Below are 21,343 nucleotides of genomic sequence, written 5' to 3'. Positions count from 1 at the left end.
CCGCAGCAGCTGTTTCAGCCTCAGTGGTTACACTGAGGGCTCCTGCACCCTCAGATAAACGTGGTGGGGACCCACACACCTAGGACATCTCTGCTTACAGCCACACTGCCTGCCTGAGCCTGCTCACCCAGGGAGGTGCTGGGAGGGCTCCGCACCTCCATCGGACATGATACAGCCCAGGGCAGAGCCATCCCAGCCCCACCAGCCTCAGGAAGGATGCTTTCTTCTAAAACCTCCAGGTTTGAGAGGCCACAGGTCCATCTCTCATTAGACTTCTCCCAAGGAACTCACTAGCAGGTGCTCTCTGAGGTCTTTCAAATGGGACATTGGGATCAGGGCTTTCCACATCCTCTGATGGTGACAGGGGTCTAACACCCCCAGGCCCACACCAAGCCTGGACTTTGCTGTGCACTGCCTGATACGGCAAAGAAGCACGGCCACAGGACTCTGGGGTATGACTGACTTCACCACTCTTAAAACCAGCACTTTGTGGGTTATAGAAAAAGAACTCAAACCCTAATGGCAGAAGAGGTCTCATTTGGTACCTTCTCATCAAAGCACCTGGACCTCCAGTTCATGCCCAACAGAACTCTGCAGTTCTCAAATCCCTGACGTGACAAGTCATGTGAACTCGAAACTTTGAGCAGCTCAAAGCTCAAACCTGGTGCCTGCAGCAGAGAGAGCCACAGAGACGAGTCAGACCTGCAACCTAAAACTACACATTGAACTCCTTGCCTTGCAACAACCCGGTGTGATCTTGGGAACTTCCCTTGCTCTTTCTCATTTCCCTTCAAACAACGCTGACCAAGGCTCTTTGGTCTGGATGTGCCACCCCAGTGATATACTCTTCCAAACCACAACTGATCATCCAAGAAAACTTGCTCCAGAGACACATGGAGCTGTGAAATTCATCAAACTCTTATTTCCTTCACTGCTCTGGAAGTAATACCCCACCACCACACCAGCAGCAGGAGTTTCCCGGTAACAAACACCTTTGGCAGCGGGCAGGATGGGAAGGCTCAGCACACCGCAGCTCGTGGGCGAGTGTAATTAGGATTCTACCCAGAGCAAAGCCGGACTTGCAGAGGGAGACAGAGCATCTGGAGGGATGATTGTGTAATTAGCAGCTATGGCTGCACAAGCTCCTTTCCTGGGAGCAGTTTCATGTTTAGAAGCAGACACACACGTCCCTGTGCCAAGAACACTGACCATGGAGTAAGCGTTCAGGCAGAAGAGCTTATGCCTCGGCGCCATGCTCCGCTCCAACCTCGCACCCAAACTCCCCTGCGAGCTGCCTCTCCCACCACAGCGCAATACATACGACATTCAGCGCCACGCACGGCTCTGCAGCTGTCTGCCCTCCCAGCTGCAGGACTCTGACACATGCACATTGTCCCAGATTAATCATCTCTATTCCAATCCCCAGAGCTGATCCCTGATCTCCCAGTATGGAGCTGGACAGGGACACAGCCAGGCAGAGATCAGTGTGCCAGCCAATTTTGCCAGACCTCATGTACGAAATTTTGTTGGAAGGAGGGGATGCAGCCAGGCCGGGGACCTACAGGACCAATTCCCTTCCCATGCAATGCTTCTCTGTTCACTACACAATGCAACTGGGAAGGCCCTTGATGAGCCACATACGCGGATCTGAGAGGCTGCATGTTTCCTGTGAGTCACGATTTAGGAAGCCTTGGGCTGAAGGAGAAACACTGCCTGCAGACACGGCGCCCTGGGCTGTGATCTGATAAACTGCAGAGAGGAGATCTGGGCACAAACCCTCTGGAGAACCGAAAGAACAACACACTTTGGTGGCTGTGGGAGGAAAATAAAAGCAGGAAAACAAAGCACAGCTTGACTGCAAAGGGTGGATGAAGCTCGATTTGGTTCTGCTGCTGCCTGATTTTATCCTCCCTTTTTTCTGCCTTGCTCATTTTTGCAACTGTTCCCCAAATCATTTACAAACTAAAAGAAAGTCCTCCCGATGAGAGGCCCAAGTCAGTCCCATGGGGACCAATTTCTGCCTAGCCCTTTTCAAGCCCTTCTCCCTTCCATGCCTGCCCTGGGCACAGAGACACCATGAGCATCCGTCCAGCTGGGATGGACCTGCTCCTGCCATCACCACATACAACGGGGAAGGGACACATCAGCTGACAGCAAGCACTGCAAATTTAAGACCTTTTTCTAGCTCCTCTGTTTCATGATCCTGCTGGCAAAACCAAAAGGGGGAAAGAAGGAAGGAGAGCAAGAATGAGAAACAACAGTGTTGCAGAATGAGGGGATCCCCAACATCCACAAAATAAATGAAGCAGCTCAGCCAGGACCATCTACCTCCACGTGCAGGAAAGGTCAATCTGACTGCCCTGTCACTTGCCAGCAGGCATGGTCCAAATAACTTATTAATGGTAATGAATCCCCTAATCACGAGACCCTTGCGCCCTGGGGAAGAGACATGAGAAACTAAGCCCCAGAATGGATCTTGTTATCACATTAGAAAGGATTAACACCCCTTTCTCGGCCAGCTGCCCAGCACACGTCTTTCTCTGGGCTTGCAGCAGCTTTGCAATGCATCTTCCTTCCTCTGTCCCTGGGCAAGTTTATGTGTAGGAATGACAACAATGGGACAGGCAAGTCCATTCTCTCCCATGTCAAAGGAAGCGGAACAATTATTCTGTACTCCGTCTTCCCCCAGGCTCAGTCTTCCCAGCCCAACCATCCCACGCAGGACATTGTCCACAACTGCTAAGTACAGTGTACGCACGCTGAGCACAATCCTTCTACAGCTTCTGGAAAAGCAGAGAAGGAAAGGGAAAAGGTGGAGGAAACTCAGCACCACGCAGGATCCATTTCCTCCTGGAGGAGGCTGCTCTCTGGAGGAAATCCTGCTGCCAACCCAGTGTTGCAGCACAGAGCGATGCCAGGAGGAACAACTAGGCAGAACTCAGAAGTACCCTTCAGAAAAACTCAGAGCTGTCTGCCTTGGCTGTCTGTGCCTTCTCGCATCTCTACATAAGCCGGGGAGCCAAAGACAGTACAATGCCAAGCAGGTACGGAGTTAATTAAGACTGAAGTGCTCACATTATAACTGTCCTGCAGCATTAGATAAATACAAAGCACTTCACAGCTCTCTCCCCTCTCCTGCTTCCAACCCACTGAGTTCCTTGAAAGGCTCCAGAGGAGGAAGACTCTCCTCTGCGTAACAACACACGAGCAATAAGCAGCCCCAGCAGCAACAACCCAGACACACTGGGGGTGACCCAGTTCCTTTATTTACAGTGATAGCAGCTCAGGACAGCAGAATGGAGCCAGAGGGGCTGTGTGGGGAGACACACATCCTGGAGATCTTCCAGATAAACTGCTGGTTTTGCTTGCCCTTCCCACGCATGCATACCGTGCCTTCCTCTTTCAGACCAGAGCAACAAAAAGCCCTTGTGAAATTCCCCCTCCAGCTCCCGCTGTCAGGGATCTCCTGCACTCCCTCACACAGTGGTGGAGACCATCCCGGCACTGCTGTGCAATGCCAGGGGAAGCTCAGTCTGGCCAGCAAGCTCCTCAGAGCTTGAAGAAGTCTCCAAGCCACCGGAGCCCTCTGAGGCACCAAGACTGGTCTCCAGGGCTGGCCAAGAAGTGACAGCTTCTCACATGTCCTGAACAGCAGTGACCCACTCCAGTTCATTGCCAACCTGCTACTGCACCAGCCCACTAGCTGCCTGTCATTCCTTCAAAGTCACTACTAAAAGAGTGTCCTCAAAACCTCCTTCCAGCAAGATATTGCACTGCCACAGTGCAATTTTCAAAGAGAGAGAAAGCAGATATTTCCAGTGCACCTCAAAGTTGTCCCCAAATTTCTATCAGAATGTGCTACATTTAAAAATAGTTTCTTTACCTGAAGCAGCAAACTTTCAAGGGGGATTTAAAAGAAAAGGTTTCCATAGGAAGAAGAATGATGGCAAAATCAAAGTCACTTCCATCTGATGCCTGCTGTAAAGTAGAACGGCCCAGAAAGCCGCTGGCAGCGACTGTGCAGAGAAGCATGCAGCAGATAAGAAACCATATTTGAAGCACTGGTATCTGAGCTTGTTTATGCTTGCTTTACTCCAGAAAAGCTTTGGGGCTATGACCCTTCCTTCCCTGGCACCCTGGATTGTGTTCAGATGCTCACTCTCACTTTAAAGCAGTTCTGGTTTCATCTGGGAGGGTATGACACCACCACCAAGGTGAGCCCCACCAGTAACTCAGGTCTTCACCTTTATGGGGCTGCTCTAAGGAAAATCTGAGCCAGGACCATCATCTGCTCAGCCCCAACCTGGGTGCACAGTGTTCCTGTCCACCTTCCAGCCCCTCGCAGCCTGCTTGAAGGGCTGCGAAACATTATTTTAGGCTGAGGACAACAACACTGGGATTTAGTGGGACTTGGCAGTCAAAACTAAATGACCAGAATCTCATTCCCCCTTCCCCGCAGAGCTCTATTCTGTTTACTTCTAACCAAAACCAAAGCTTAACTTTAATCCTGCATCCCCTGGGTGAAGGTTTTGTTGTTGTTTTTTTGGCACCTCTCCCTGGAAGGGGATGGATGGTCAGGGCTCTCTGGCACTGATGCCAGAGCATCTGGGAGCAGGGACGGAGCACAAGGATGCACTGATGGACCTGCTCCAGTCCAACCCTTGGCCTGGAACTCCATATCTCCTTGCAGGGAGATGGCATCCTGCTGCTGGTCAGCAGGACCTGCTAGTTTGGGCCCAATGCTGCACATTTTGGCCCATCTGTAAAACAGCAAGAAAATACAACCCCGAAGCGCTTTCCCTGTTACTGCCACTCCTTCTCCTCCCTGCACAACTTGCTGTTGAGGTGGGCTCACCACTGCAGGGGTGAACCATATCCTGGCGCCTGCAACTATGGATTCAGGCATAATCAGGAATAACAGAAAAGATGGGAATAGTTTCGTCTGGCTTCCCCAAAGCTTCCACACCAAGATCCAATCAACCTGGGCAAGCTTCTAGCTGGAAATGGAGGGACTGGTTCATTGCAGCCAGGTTTCTCAGTTCTAAAGCTAACCCAGCAAAACACAGCCAAGACAGTAGCCCAGTACTTGTTATGCTGATACCAGCAGAGCTGGAGTAGCCCTGTCCTCCCCCACGGGCATGCCAGAAGCCTCATTTCTCCAAATTTCTCTGGAATGCTGGAAGTGTTCACAGTATCCCTGAGCACATAGCATCAGGCAATAGGACTTGGGCACAGGCAAAGGACAGCCCAGAGCCACCCAGATTCACCACTACCTGCTGCTGAAGGGGACCCAGGAACCCGCGCAGAGCTACGGTGAAGCGAGGAGAAGATCTCTCAGAAATCTCCTGTCTCTTCAAACTCAGCTCCCCAGGCTCAGCACAGGCAGCCTGACTTTGCCTTCCCCGACTGGGACCCAGACCCTGATAAGAAAATCCTGTGCTGCCTTTGATGCTGCTAATGGCCGTTGTGTAACAGCCTGCTTAATATCTGTACTTAGCAAACGTTTCCCCTGCGGTTAATTTTAAAAGCTCCACTTTGCAGGAAATCACACAGCGTTTTAGAAACCTGCTCAAAGAGATGAGAGGGACTCACTGAAGCTAATTACAGCTCGGTGCTCCCTGTGCTCAAAGCACTGCCCGCACACAGTGCCTGCCCCACGCGACGGGGCCACCCAAGCACGGCTTCACCACCACTCTTTGGGCTTCGAAACGACAGCTCAGGGGTTACTCTGAGGGATGGAGGTCTTGGTGACCAGCAAACACCCACCACCGGTGCGGGAGAGAGCTCTTGGGGTTGGAGCATCAAGATGCAGGAGCAGAAGCATACCCACACGGGAGACTCATCGATTTTCTGCCTTTCGGCATCTCTGATGGGATAAGTAAGGGCCACTGGAGACGGTCTGCAGTGCAGAGAAAGGTTCAGAGAGCTGGAAGCCGCGGGACTAATGAGTGAGAGGCAGGAACAGAACCAGGGTAGAGCTGAGGGTTAAGCTCTGCTTGTTCTTTCAGACACAATACAAATTGTGGACAGCAGATGATTACAAACAGATGTAATTACATGCTCTATCTTCTCTTACAGAGCTAGAGTTGTCCTGATGCATGTCTCAGGCATTTCCTCACCTTGAGCCACCGACATCCCCAGCAGCCTCTGACAGGAGTCCTTTGGAAGGATTTTCCCAGGAAGACATCCCTTGGTTTTCATCTTTTTGTTGTACTGATGGGTTTTTTAGGGTAGGCCCTTACATTGCACCTCCAAAGGGGCAAGTGCAGAACAGCCCAAGCTGCACATCACGCTGAGAGATTGCTTATCATGCTGAGGGATTGCTGGAGAACAGCAAGAGCAGGACTGTCCCATGGCAGGGGATGAGCCAAGAGTCACCCCAGTGCCAGCAGCACCAGCATAGGCAGGGTCTGAACACAGCAGGCAGAGCCCAGGGCTGGCAGCAGGGTCCACTCAAAGCTCCAGACACAGCAAGTGATGAACCAGATCCAGGACCCAGCCAGGAAACTCAGGCAGGAGCCAAAGAAACCAGGAACAAAGACAGAGCTGGAGACAGGCACAGCTCAAACCAGGACTAAGAGCCACAGGCTGAGCTTAAATAGAGCTCCCACCCATGGGCGGGGTGTGGGTGGGGATCCTACGTGAGGCTCATCAGGGTAATTAAGGCCTATTAGCACCCTCAGCATCTTGCAGGGATGCTGGTCCATGCAACAGCCTGGCTTGGGAGAACCACAACTAAAGTCTGCACCAAAAAGAGCAGGGGATCAAATGTGCTGCCCATCCCTGGTGTCTGTGCCAGACCGAGAAGTGTGTACAAACACCTTTAATGCCTTTCACACCAAGCTTCTTATCTAATACACCTACAAAGATTTCTTGGTGTGTTTCAGCAGCATCTCCATGGTGCTGTCTGTACCAGCATGCAGAACATCTCACCAACCCACTGCCAGGTGGTGTGGTGGGCTAGGTGACCTCCCTGACCTGTACGGATTTGAGACCTGGAATTTTAGGAGAACTCTAATGCTTTTGTTCGTTCTAAATCCTCAAATTCCTGGAGTCAGGGATCTCGGCTTCCTTGGACAGAGATCATCCAAATCACTAACATCCTTGTCCTTCATGTGCAGGGGGAAAAGATGAGAAAGCCACTCCAAAGCCTCAGTAACTTGCCGACAAGTGGGAGTTTTTCATAAAAAAAGTACCTAGCCAGACTCAGAGCCCCAAAGCCAACAATCTTGTGAAGGGAGATGACAGCCCTGTTAAGAGCTGCCATTGCAGCTGTGTGGGACAGTCACACCACACTCTCACCCACGTGCTGCTGGATCCAGCCCTGGCTGCACCGTGGCTGGACCAAAACCCTGCTCATGCCGGGGTTTCTCTGTCAGGGGAGAGGGAGAAAGGAAGGAAAAAATGGAGATTGATTTTTTTTTTTCTGTACTTACATTGCAAAATTCCTGTCTAGGAAACACCTGTTTCTCAGCAACCCTGCCCAGAGCTGCACGCCGACAATCCCAAAGATGAAGAAGACAAAGAAGCACAAGAGGAGGACGTTGCCTAACATAGGCAGAGTATCTAACAGCAGGGTGACGAGTATTCGCATACCTGTGGGGAGAAGGAGAAAACAGGTCAGAGGAGCCCTTCGACAGGGAAAGCGTGAACACTACACTGATCCCAGCTGCTCTCAGGCTTGGTCAGGCAGCCAGGGCATCCTGGGCAGAGGAACTGGGACGTCTATGTTTTCCCCAAAACCTTAAGGCTGAAAAGGAAAGTAGAGAGTGCAAAAGGCTTAGCAGCACATGGGAACATGCAGCGTTATCTCCAAAGTATGGACTTCAGAGTGGGATTTTCAGATGTTTTCGGTAACACAGTACTCCACAATACACAAACACAGGCAAAGCTGCAAGACAGTCTTTCCTGGAGAAAAGCCCCCACAAACCATCAGCCTCCTGAGAAATTGTCAAAATATATATTTATAAACATATCTAACATCTCTCATGAATCACACAAATTGTTCCCCTAAACAATACGGAGCCTTGTGTAGGACAATAGCTGCGCCTGCTTGCTGGGCCTCCTCCGTGGACAACTGCCCTTCCATGGAGGACTCCTCTCCTTGGTGGCCACCACTGGCACCTGAGAGCTGTTGATGCTCCAAAGCTTCCAGGGCTGCCAAGCAGGGGAGGCAGGAGGAATTTTTACTTTTTTGAGGGGGGAAAGCAGGATGCAAATGTTTCTTCCTCTCAGCAAAGTTCTCAGCTCTACTCCCTTCCCTTCCTCCTGCACAGGCTGTCAGGAGACCTTCCTGGCCAGTCCCACACATCCTGCAAGGCTCCCTATGGACCTGTGTGCAGAGCAAGGCCCCCCCCCAGCACCTTTGCAGTCAGGGAAATGCTGATTTCTGTGCAAGATCTCCCATCCTGAATAAGACTGAGGAGTGAGTCAACCTTGCAGAGCCTCAGCTAACCCTCGCATCTCCAGCCAGCGTGCTCCCAGCATTGCTGCCCAGGGGAGACTGGGCTGGCACGTGGGGGCTGCCCTGTCTCACACATCAGGGCACCTTCAAACTCAAGGATGAAACAGGGATAAAAAGGGAATAACGACTTGCAGCTCAGCAGTTTGAGGGAGGTTAAACAAACCTCTGAGACACCGACCAGCCATCATTTCAACGGCTGAAAATTGATGAGAGGAGAACTAATGAAAAGAGGAAGAGACAAAAGCAAATGTTAAATTATAGAAAAGAGTAAAACCAGAAACTGAGACTTGGGAGCCTGGCGCTCAGCGGAGAGCAGGGCTCAAGTTGATGGCATGGTGGAAACGCAGCTGCTGGGTAAGGTGATGCTACTGGCTTCGGAGGCATTGCATCCACTACCATTCTGCTCTGCAAACACCTTTTCCTGCCCGCCTGCGTGGAGCCTTTTCTCCCTCCATTTCCCCAGCAGGATGCTGCTCTCTGTTAGTCATCCCACTGGAACTGAGAGCGGCGTTTACACTGACGCAGTCTTTCTTCCCCCACCAGTTTCCACACCGGCTTCTTCCCCCAGTCAGCTCGCAGGTCACACCTGATGCCGCTGCTGCCAGTTCAGTGACGACTCTGGGCTGCAGTCTGGCATCTGCAGAGCCTGGGGCTGGGAGCTGGGAGGAGCAGGGTCTCCAGGAGAGCAGCGCCCATCTGACCCAACATCTCCCAGGCCATGGCAGACAGCGCTAGCGGGAGCCGGAGCCCCATCATGCCGCTTTACTCGCCTCCTTGTGTCGCTCTGCCAGCGGAAACGCAACCCAGCCAAGCAGGGCCGGAGCCGACATTACCTTGTCAGCGTGGCACGAGCGGATGAACCGCCCCGGCCAAGAATTCTATGCTAATAAATAATTTGGTGTGAGTAATAGCCTCTGCATCCCAGGGCAAGAGCCTCTCAAGGTCTCCATGCCCAGCTGGGTCTTGGCTCCGGCGTGGCTCCCTGCTGTTGGCGCTGGCAGCGGATGCCTCTCCGGAGGAGCCGCGATCCTGGCGCCCAGCTGCGTGCCAGCCTGGCCGTCTGCCCTCCGAACCCCATCCTCGTGCCTCCCCACTGCCAATGCCACTCCGCGGAGAAGGGACACGGTGCTGGCAGCCAGGCTGTGTCGGCATGTGCCCCGGGCGGTGCGGGATGCTGGCCAGTGTCCCTGCCATCCCCCGTAACCACAATGCTGGTGCCAGCCGTGGGGACAGTACCGGCCTCTGCTCCAGGCACAGGGGGAACCCAGAGCTGGAGGCAAATGGGGTTTTGATTTTGTAACGCTTGTTCCCAACGTGTGCTGTCATCGGAAGTTCCCCAGGAGCACATCCCATGGCACTGCCCTTCAGATTTTCCCTGCAAATCTATCTTTGGAAAAGCAGAAAAGACTAAATTAATTCCCACTGGAAAGAGGATGCCGGGCTTTTCTTCTTTTTTTTCCCTCTTACTCTCACTAATATCGTCGCTTTGTTTTTCCCAAAAATGGTTAAAAATTATCTTCCTGTGCCAGACAACTTTTTTCCACTCAGCTACTTTTGGTATTTTGCGTTGTTTAGTGGCACCGTTCTCGAGATCGAATCCATCTGTTCGTTATCCGCTGAGGGTGCTCTGGGCTCTCAGCAGAATGTCAAGCGTGCCATGGGAAAAGAGCACGAGCATCGCCTAGGCTGAAACGAGGATCAGGATTTCTTTTCATTCCCATTCCACGTGATGCCTGGTTTAAACCACACAGTAGAAAAATAAAAATAAAGCAGTGAAATGGATTTGGAAAAAAAAAATGACCACTACTAAAAAAACCCCCTGTAACTACAGCCCCTGCCAAACATATAAATTGCAGAAATTATATTTTTCCAGTCATTTTCAAGGAATAATTTCTAATAGAGATGATGTTTTTATTGGCCGGAGTTCTCCTTTCTTTTCTTAACAAATAAAATTAAAATGAAATAATCTTGTGGATGAATTTATTGTGCCTGGAAGCGAAGAGCTAATAGCACTGGCTGGAACCCAGGAAAGCGCCCAGGCATTGCAGGGATAAATCACCAAGCTATTTCTCATGGGTCCCTGCTTCCCCCGTGCTGCGACCAAACACCGGGCTCGTCTCCTCTGACCCAGCCGTAATTCCTATCTGCTCCATGTCCTTTTGTGGCTGCCACTGAGCCGAAAAAACCGCTCCCGCCAGCGGTGCAGAGGCTGGGGAAGCGTTGCTGTCCCAGCGCTGGGGACGGCACGGACGGGGCTGAGCGGGACCTGCTGCCATGCTCTTGGCTAGGATGCGGTGGGTGCTGCGGCATCCCCATGGGTGAAAGACTAGAAATGTAACTCTGTTATTACTGGAAAGTGCAAAAATACAACAAAATAGAGAGTTGTCACTATCCATTCTTTGCAGATTACATCAGTCTGAAATAATAAAAGTACCGACGTTAAAATCAATGGAGTTAGTGCCTCATAAACAAGAAAGGTCTGTGATTATCTGCCCTCCAGGAACTGGGATATTTCTAAGACTGCTAATCCTGCCCCAGCACTTGTTCAAGACACTGGTAGTGGTGTAAGACTAGCCTAACTGCTGGCTAAGCTGGGCAACTCAACTCCAAACATGGATTGAGCTCTTTGGATTTAATCTCACATACTAGTAGCAAAATTTGAATATTTTCTATTGCCTGTATTTGGAAAAGAAAAATAAAAATCAAGGTGGCAAGTGTAGCAGAAGGCAGCCTAAAAGGCTTATTTCAAAGCTTCAATATCGGACCCCTGAGGAAGGAAAACACAAGCTGGACCCAGATAAAAATTTCACCTGGACTTGGAGGTTTTTGATCCCTGGGCCTCAGTTTAATAGGGATGTAAATCCTCAAATTCCCCCAGCTTCTGCTCTCAGCCCAGCTGAATCCCAGCTTGAGACTCCCACTGCTCCAAGGAAGAGTTACGGAGGGCTTCGTGGATTTAAATAACTTCAGAGTGAGCCTGAACCTCGCCCCAGCCTGAAACCTCGGCAGGGCTCCGAGCCGAGCACGTGGCAGTATCCCTCTGCTCCTCCCTGTCCCAGCGAGGCCACCGAGCTCAAAATCCCAGAGGAAAATTGTGTTGTGCTTTCAGGCTGCTCCGAAACCCTGGTAACAAAACCTCATCAGGAAAACAAAGCTCCGGAGGGTTTCATGGTCCCTTTTAACCTCTCAGTTCTTTTTGTCTTGTTTTTAACTTCTAATGATGTCACCGTCGAATTTACAGATTTTTTTTTTTTCTTTTTAAAGAAAAATCCTGAAGAATTTGAGCTCAGAGAGAAACTTCAAAGACTCCTGTGCGTAAACAGCCATCTGTTCCCTTGCGTGTTCATCTGAGGTACTGGAAGCGAAACCCTTCCGGGGGAGTTTGTTTGGCTGTCCCTAGATGTGCCGACACGACGGGCAATTAATCCAGGCAGGATGTTCAGCGGGGACTGTCGGGGCTGTGTCATTCAAAAGCGCTTTTAAAAAGAACAGGAAGTGTTCTCTTTTTTTTTTTTTTTGCAAGGAACCTCTCTGATTTCCATACAATGCCGTTGAGTGGATTTTGGTTCCAAAATGATGAAAGCGCTATGAAATTAGTACCTTGCAAAGGATTGCTCAGCAGACGGCTGATTCCGGCAGGAAATTATTTCAGCTTGTTGGTTTGTCTTTCAAATTGGATTTAGAAGACAAGCAGCTGAAGCCACTTGAAAATGGATTTAGGGGCCACTTGAACTTTCTATCATGGATGAACCCAATTTTGTTCTACATGGCAGCAAACCCTCTGTGGTATTTTACCAGCCACGGAGGCTGCTGCGCTTCTAATCCTCAACACAAAGAGATGGAAAGACCTTAAATAGCTGAGAAGGGAAAATGAACCCATCTAGGGTAAGAAGATCCTTCTTAGAGCTGACCTTTCCCCTTTCTTTATAGGAACTTTGTTATTTACTTTGCACTAGCAGCAGAGAGTTAGTTACTTGCCTCAGAGAGTTCACAGAAGTGTTGGAAAACAGCCACGGAAATTTGCCCTCCCAGGTATAAAATCTACTCCCTTGCCCTTTACTAACACTGATAATCATAATAAATGATCTCTAACTTGCCATTAAAGAGGAAAATAAATGAACTTGCTCTCAGCAGCAGGAAAGCAGACTACTTCTGCAAGGCTTAGCGCGCAGAGAGCCAGCTGGGATGGCTTTAACCCCCTGATTTTCCGGTGCGGTGCGGTGCGGTGTGGAGGAAGACGTTACTTACTTGGGACCCTGTTAATGGCTCGTAGCGGCCGAAGTACCCGGACGGTGCGGATCGCAGACAAGCTCACGTTGTGTCCGTCCAGAGAATACTCCATCATGCTGTGGGGGAAAGAGGAAAGGCGTCAGGAAGTGGGATGCTGGAGAAAGCTGGAGAGGAACTTTTGACAAGGGCCTGTAGCGACAGGACAAGGGGTAACGGCTTAAAACTGGAAGCGGGTAGATTTACGTTAGATATAAGGAAGAAATTATTCACTGTGAGGGTGGTGAGGCCCTGGCACAAGTTTCCCAGAGAAGCTGTGGATGCCTCATCATCCCTCGAAGTGCCCAAGGCCAGGTTGGATGGGGCTTTGAGTGACGTGGTCTGGTGGAATATGTCCCTGCCCAGGGCAGGGGGGCTGGAACTGGATGATCTTTAAGGTCCCTTCCCACCCAAACAATTCTATGGTTCTATGATTCTGTGCTCAGCCTCTGGGCATGAGGGTGCTGGGGCTGCCCGGAGTTGGGGCTGTCACTGCCTGTGTGGTCTGGGAGCCACAGCCCAGGCTTGCAAAACCACCTGCTCTGTGTTGGCAGCTCCTAATGTGCATCATGCTGTCCATGGGGGATATAAAGGATCTTTCAGGTCTAAAAGACTGAAAACACCTGCACGAGCAGCAATGGTGCAGGGGCTGGAGGCACAGGTATCACTCCAGAAAGCAGGACTTGGCACAACAAGGAGCTGCAAAGTCGGGGCCACAGAAATCGGGGCAGAGGGGCAGCCCCCAAATATCTGCTCAGCTCCCACAGCCGCCCTGCTCTCCCTTTCCATGAGCTTGTCGCGCTCCGGGGCGATTACTGCACAGCTCCACGCAGCTCCAAGTCAATGTTTCTGATATTATCCCCCCTACTAGCACCCCAGCGGATTTTCACGCCAGCTTATCTCTCCTCCTATGACAAAAATGTGAACAACCAAGCTGACAAGCGATGTTCAAGTAGCTTGGTTTCCATTTTATTATTAAGAATAGGGAACATTTTCTTTTTCACGCTCAGTCTCCATTTCACATAAACATTTCTCTCCCAGGCTGGGAAAGACGTTAAGTTAAGTCAGTTTTTTTTGCTCTTTTATAGCAATGAGCAGCAAATGCGTGTAGTGTTGTTTTTTAAATGGGGTTATGGCTAGTTAGCATGGCTGTAATTACAATTTATGAGTTTGACTACAGGGAAGCACTTGTAAACATGTCACAAATCTCTCACCACGCCTGTTCAAATAACATAACGGCATCAAAAGCAACCCTGCGAGTAAGCTGTTGGATCCCGTGGAGAAAGAGCTTTTGTTTGGGTTTTTCAAAATAAACAAACAGATATGGAAGAAGGAAGGCTGAACTGCTGCAACCAGGCACTTCAGAAGCTTCAGTGGAAAGGGAGATTTTCTGTTGAAGCATCCCGCAGCCAGGATGGACCGAAATCGTTATGTGCCATCAAGAAGCGAGAGCTGAGTGGATTTAAGGCAAGAGTAGAGGGAGGTTTGGTTTGGGGCCAGCCACATCACTGCCCATGTGCTCTGCTCTGCCGGGGCCTTGCACTTTGTCTTTGATGCTTTGTCCTGCTCTACACACTTCAATTTGGCATATCTAGATGTTCTGATGTTTGCTTCCTTTTTGTCTTTGTCCTGAAGCTGTTTGGTGTCACCCTGTGACATCACCGGCGTTGCACTGAGGTGACTCCGGCCCATTCACCTCAATTTGCCATGCAGAGGCCCTGGCGATTTTGAGCCGGTTTTAGTGGTAATCTCCCAGAGACGTATTTTTTTTTTTCTGAAGTAGTTAGCAAGTCTTTGTAAATCAAAACCACCTTAAAGCTTGTACGTAGGAACAGAGCAGAACATGATGAATAGCTTTAAAACTCAGCACGGCACAAAAACAGATTTTAAATCTAACGCGTGTTCATTGAGCAGCCGGAGCAGAGCAGTGGGAAGCCACACAAAGGACCACACAGTGGGAAAGCCATCGGAAATGCCCCTTCACACCTGCGTGGAGGGGCCTGGAGCCAGCACCAGGTGTCTGCTCCAAACAGACCTTGCAGGAATAGACAAAGCATTGTTTAAAGTCCCTGAGGTGGGCACTGCCGGAGCCTGAGTCTGTTCGCTGGCGTGGTCCCAATCCAGCACGCTCACAATTTATCAGACAGCTGAGTAAGTGGATTTTAGTGTAACTGATACAGGTTTTGAACTACTAATAGCATGTAAAAGGAGGACAAAAAGCTCCAGTGGGAGCTGGTTTTGTACTCCTGAGAGCACACGCAACTATTAGTGTGTTAAGGGGCCAACTCCTGGGGCCTCGCTTTTACTTGGCTCTTGGAGTTTCAATGGGGCAGATAAAAGATGAAGAGTCCAGGATTTGGTCTAGGAAACAGATTTCCTGACGGATACTTTGGACTTACGTGATACTTCATTTAGGATTTGAAAATAAGTCTCAGGGGGATCTGCATCGGCCATCGAAGCCAACTGGAAACACTTGATGGATTCCAGATTGGAGCTTCTATGAGCAATGAAAACATTCAAAACCTTCATGAAAAAGTCAAAGGTTTCTTTGTCAAGGCCAAGCTTGGGTTCCTGTTCTCATATCACACTTGAAAACCAAGAATACCTTGGAAATGCCAAAGAGAAACAACCTGCTGGAGCGGGAAATTTTGGGTCTGGGTGCATTGGCACTTGGTACTGAAAAAAGGGAGGCACAAGCCTTTGCGATGTCTTCTACCATGAACAGTTTCCCATCCTTCAGCTGTCAAGTTAAAGATGTCCAAAGCACATCCTGTGAGCCTGCCACATCTCCAGGGACTGGATGCACAAGAAACCTCTCTTGTGGACAACATTTCTGATGCTCGGGAAATGCTTTCAGCTTGGCTGCTGGACAAGACTGAAAGGTTGTAAGCTCCATTCGGTCTGAAATTTTCCAGGGTACATTTCTCAGGCAAGCAAAACATGAAAGGGCTTTCAGTGCTGGAACAAACTTCAGACGCAATCTGTTGCTAGAGGCAGAAGATATGTTTATTTTGTAGTTTCCCTGCTTACCCTCCGCTCTCTTTGGTACACTTGCTAGTACTCCAAATCAGCTTATTTCAGGAGACCGAATGGGTCAAACAAAGCAGGCAGTACTGCCTATCACTTATCTCCCTTCTTATCAGAAAAAGCCTCATAATAACTTCATCACATCCATCCGCTTGTTGGGAAAAGCAACTCTTATTATTCCAGTAGCGTGGCCCCTGCTAAAACCACCTCCAGTTTTAGGAGCAGACACTGGATCGAACGGTGGTGGTAGGAGAGGTGGGAGAAGTGAAGAATCCCAATCCATGGCACAGCTTCTCCTTGCCCTCCACCAGCATCACCGACCAGCCCAGCTCCCACACCAGCCTCTCTTCCGAGAGATGGGAAATACAGGTACGGCTGGAATACACCAGAATCATCTGGAGATGGCCCAGGGTCAGCCAGAGAAGGGCCATTCCTCTCCTCATCTTCAGCCTGAGCAATGCCAGACTGGCAGCAGGGCTTCCCGTTGGGGTCTCCTGGTGCTTCTGTTGTTTTCCTTCTTCTCAAACATATGCCAGCCGTGGAGGGCGGGGAAACGCCCTGGCAAACTACCAAATAGCCTCACCAGCCACCTTCCCCCTCGTCGCAGGGGCTACATGAACAAAGATCCTGGTGCCAAACCCGACTCCGAGGTATGAGCAGAGGGCTCAGCCTTTCTGCCTGCATGGGCTATTTTTTTTCCTCCCACTTGGCTGGGATGATCTGTTTAATGATGTGGGGAACTTTTGCTTGCTCATCCTGTGGATTCAGCGCAGGGAAACAACTGGTGGCATGCTGGTTATGGATGGCAGATTTCTGATCCCGAGTTCCCCCTCCTTGCTCTTCCCCTACTCCTTCTGGCTTAAACGCTGCACCAGCTTTGGAAAGAAAAAAAATAATTAACTGCTTCTTTTGTTGTCCCTGCTGTTCTTTTGTGAGCTGTAACTGCACACGTGTTCAAAGGAAGCTCTGCTCGGGAGCACTCATGTTTTATTCAAACCAGTAAGGCCATTCCTAATTGTATTCCAGATAAATAACGCGGAGCAAAACAAAACTCCATTAGTGCAATGAAGGCTGTACATCACTAATGCATGGGTGAAAATGCCCCAACATATTACAGGAATGTTCTAATTAACCCCAGGCTGGTCTTTATAAACCCAGGAATCCAGAAATAAGGCAGAGCTCTGTTGTTAAAGCAGCCGATCCCTTTCCAGGGTATACTAAGCAGGTAAGAGAGCGTGGGGTTTCTAAAATCCATTTATTAATAGAAGAAAGTTTTAGACTTGCAAAGTTTTTAGCCCACTCAGTTTTTTCCCCTATGGGTGTGAAGGGGCTGGTGTCGAGAGCACCTAGATGTTCCCTGTATCTGGTTATTAACACATCCTGCACAAATAAGCAGCTATGAGAGACGGTATTAAAACACAAACCAAGAGAAGGTCACAGGAGGCACTTGCACGCACTTGCAATTTGGGTCAACTTCTGGCCAGCTTCCTCCACTGGGATTTCAACCTTCTGAACCAGATTTTTGGGCTAGATTCTCCTTGTTTGGCCAATTTCTGCCTGGTTTTTCCTCAGTCTAATGGCGTCACACAGCAGGAGCGGGCTGAGCTGCTGTGTGCTTTTTCCACGCATCCGGAAGACGGCAGTCTTAACCGCGAGCACTGGGACATACTGGCCATCGCAAGGACTAGATCAGCGTGCACTTGATTTCACAGAGGTGATGCTGGCAAAAGGATTGCTACTGAAAACCCGATGGCTTTTGCCCTGACATTCATATCCCACCCCATAATCTGGCCTGGCTACCAGAGGTGAAGCGAAATGAGACTTAAGAGACTTTCCCTTGGCTTGAGCCTGGCAGCTTTCACAAGACATTATGAAAACCAGCCAGAACAACCTATAGATTTGTCTCTCTGGGGTTTTCTTGCTTTCACTGCCAAGAGCAAATTTATGAGGTTTTGCTACTGACCCCGCCATCACGATGAAGAAGTCCAGGCGATTCCACGTATCTCCAAGGTAACACTTCTGCCCGAAGATCCCCAGAGCCACCATCTTGATGACCATCTCCACCGCAAAGAAAGCGAAAATGAAGTCGTCAAATGCCTGGAGACCAGTAAAAGATTATTACAGTCAGTTCTGCTGTGGTCTCTTATCAGGGAAAGGGAAAGCAGAGACACAAGCACTCCCGCCGCAGAGGCACTCTGTACCCTGGCACATGTTGCAAGGGAAAGCACTGGTACCAAACTGCCTCCTGCTGAACTCAGAAATAGAACCTGCAACGCCTGATGGGTGATGGCAACCCCTGAGCATAGCTCCTGGGTCCATCCACTGCAGCTTCTGTTAATCTACTGACAAAGGGACAAGGACTTGGACAACGCTCTTAGATTCATGGTTTAACTTTTAGGTTGCCCTGTGCAGAGTCAGGAGTTGGACTTGCTGATCCTCATGGGTCTCTTCCAACTCCGGATATTCTATGATTCTGTGATTGCTGTTGTACAGGTTGGATATGTTTCTTGGCATTCAAAACCTATGCATTCAAGAGAGCTTGTGGTTGGGTCCAGGAGATCCCAGCAACTTGCAGCAGAAGCTGTGTTCCCAGGCTGGGCAGCTCATACCTCCTAGAAAGAATCTGACCCACCTAACACAGGGGGATGTGCTTCACCTCGGATGCCTTCATGGACTCCCGAAGGGACCAGGTTCCTACACACAGACCCGGACAGAGCTGGCAGTGAACGTGCACATCGAGCAGAGGCCGAAGCAGTAACTGTAAGGGCAGCTCTGCCACACGTGAGGAACAACCGCTGCGGTTCCTTGTGGTGCAGGAGCCTCTTGATGACAGCCAAAATTCTGGGTTTTAGATTACAGTGAAAACAAGAAGAGAAAATAAAGGTGTGCAAATTAACCCAGCGCTGCCCTATAGAACATGCCTCAGTCTTTACTTAAAGGATGGCTTCTGTAGGGCAGTGGGGACTCGGACAGCCGTGACTTCTCGAGCCTTCCTGAAGGTGACAGGTACCTGCATGAAAAGTGGACGTACTCGAAGATGCCGTGAAATGGACCCTGTTGTACATATTCTTCTACATGTTGCCTGTAAATCTGAACATCAGGAGATACAGATTGCTTTTAAATCACGTGCACAGGCTTTGTTGTTTTGAACAACAGACTTGATAAAGCACGGGAACTTCTCGATCTACAGACGTGACTGCTGCTGTCCAAACCACTCTCTTAACGACCGTACTGTTTGGTATTGTGTCTCTGGCACTGCCATACTGAGGCCTGAGTGGATTAATGGTAAAACTAACGGAGCGTTCACATGGAAGCCAAGTTCCCACTGTGCATCCACGTCCCTCTGCATGGCTGTGTGTGAGCACCGTCTTCTCTAGCTGTTGGCTTTATCAACCAACCTCTCCCTTGACAAACTACACTGAAGTTTTGTTCCATTATTTCAGTTCATTTAACAGACTGTACGTGTGTTTATTCTGGGGAGAACAGACCAGGCAAGCTGTATGGATGCAACCTGATTCAATTATTAAAAAAAAAAGGAAGCAAATAAGGAACATTCAATAATGTCACCTCCTCATCCAGGAGGATTCCCTTCGCCTGGACATTTTTGGAGGATGGGCGTCCTCTAAAGTCCCATGTGGGTGACTACACACAGCTAAACGTCAGGCACATGGAGGGTAACAATTACATTGCAGGAGAGATCAGATACTTTCTGATGGGCTCTCTGGGGCAGCTTAGTGTGACATGTTCTGGTGAAGGACATGCACCAGCCTCCTCTGGGTGCCGCTTCACACCAACCCTGAGCCTGATCCTCTGAGACCATCCCTACGCTGGATGCCTCTGGTGGCAACAGTTTCTCCAAAACAGATCTCATTCCATAACAAACCTCTACTGGCTTCTCAACTCATCTGGTTTACCTAGCTCTGCATTTAACAGATCCTCTTTCAAGGTTCAAAGAGAGGCTGATGATAAACTCTGATATTCCTGGCATTTGCAGGCAGTCCTGGACCAAATCTTTGAAAGAGGAAGGAGAGGTTGGTTGGAAGGATCTCACTGGCCTTCCTGTACTGCTGAAACGCTCAAAGGGAAGTACAAGCAGCAGATCCGTGCAGGATTCAAACGAACCGAGCCCATTACACTAACACATGTCGGTGCTCCCTGCCTAGGTTGATGTAATGCATTAGAAACAACAAAAGATGGTTCCAAGCCAGAGAACGGAGTTGCTGCAGGAAGCCCAGCGCCAAGGTGCAGCCCACACACCAGATGCTGCCGGGATGTGCTTCCAAAACGAACCCGGCGGGCATATGGCAGTGAGGGGACTGCCAGGACGCGGACAGGGATTAAGTGACAAGCGTGATGCTCTGCTAAGCTTGGGGTGGCCAACAAGGGTCTGTGAGCTTTGTAGGCATACGCATTTCCCAAAGGTCAGTTATCCCGGCACTTGGCGATGCTGCGCTTCAGCTGGTGGGCTCTGCTGTGGAGATGGGCCCGTCCCATGCTTTTTTGTTCATGAAGAAGGGAATGAAATGGCAAAATAATTGGTGCCGTATTGCACAGACCAGACTGCAACAATCCGAGAGATGCCGGCAGTGACCTGGCTGGGGTGGAACCGACTGGCTGCGAGTACGAGGTTCCCCGTGGCATTGCCCATCTCACAACTTAAAAGTGTTCAACATCTCCAGTGGGAGCCAGATGCCCAGTTTTGAGCCCCTCTGCTCATATTAATTGTGTAGAGAAAGGATCTTGTGGGGGTTAGTCTACGTCAGTCAGCCTTTGGGTCTCACCTAGGGCTATGGCAGCAGGTCTCCTCGGAGGACTTTGCATACCAAATGTGGCTTAGTGGAAAAAACATCCCTATATGAAGGGCTTTCACGGATAGATTCTGGGAAAAAGGGACAAGATGGGGGTCCCAGCTCCCAGGATGACCACCCTCCTGCACCCCACACATCCCGGGCAAGCGGGGCAGCATGAGATCCTTACCTCCAGGATGGTGCACCGCTCCGACTGGCACTCCACGTCTTCGCAGGGCTGGAACATGCCCAGGGTGACGCAGTTCAGGAGGATGACCAGCATGCTGACGTGCTCAAACCAGGTGAGAGGAAGGTGTTAAGGAGAGCACACGCTTCAGCAGCCATCGGGAGGGGGACACCGTGCTATTTACACATCTCAAAGCCTTCACTCCTCCCCCAAGCACAAAAGAAAACCCTACCAAATATCCAGATTTCCTAAGGTTTGACGTTTTTGGCAGCTGAGGAAAGGGCACTCCTGTTGAGATGAAGGGACAAACGATGCCTTTCGTTTCCTACACAGCAGCAAGGCCAGAGAAGCACAATGAGTGCACAGGTACACTTTCCATCTCAAGGTCCCCCACACTCCATCCTCTCCTGTTCCTCACAGCATGCACAGCTGCCTCTGTCCTCCTCCCACAACCTTCATCTCCAGACCTCAAAGGGCTTTACCAGTGAATCACCCCACATGTCTGCTAGTGTTAACTCTTCATTACCAAGCTAAAGAAAGCAAGGCAAAGATTGATTAATTAATTCAGGCACCATCACCACCAGAAACCTGCCTTGAACCCGGTTCCTTGCT

The 21,343-nt window shown here is 50.1% G+C and overlaps 1 protein-coding gene across 4 annotated transcripts in view; it reads right to left on the bottom strand.

Annotated features, from left to right (window-relative positions):
* Positions 1-20,842, bottom strand: part of CACNA1H (calcium voltage-gated channel subunit alpha1 H) — a 121,178-nt gene extending 100,336 nt beyond the window's left edge. For 3 of the 4 annotated variants that reach the window (XM_086759382.1, XM_086759380.1, XM_086759381.1), the window contains exons 1-4: positions 20,735-20,827; positions 17,721-17,854; positions 12,713-12,810; positions 7,437-7,596 (exon numbers count right to left, since the gene is read on the bottom strand). In XM_086759382.1, coding sequence (XP_086615508.1) covers positions 7,437-7,596; positions 12,713-12,810; positions 17,721-17,854; positions 20,735-20,827 — 485 coding nt within the window. Of the gene's footprint in view, positions 1-7,436; positions 7,597-12,712; positions 12,811-17,720; positions 17,855-20,734 lie in introns of all 4 variants that reach the window. The other variant, XM_086759383.1, reaches the window with a different exon arrangement.
* Positions 20,843-21,343: the final 501 nt, after the last annotated feature.

The sequence above is a fragment of the Chlamydotis macqueenii genome, chromosome 15 (assembly GCF_036417535.1).
Source record: "Chlamydotis macqueenii isolate bChlMac1 chromosome 15, bChlMac1.mat, whole genome shotgun sequence".
Taxonomy (NCBI): domain Eukaryota; kingdom Metazoa; phylum Chordata; class Aves; order Otidiformes; family Otididae; genus Chlamydotis; species Chlamydotis macqueenii.
The sequence above is the reverse complement of the archived record's forward strand: the minus strand, read 5'-3'. Positions and strand labels throughout refer to the sequence as shown.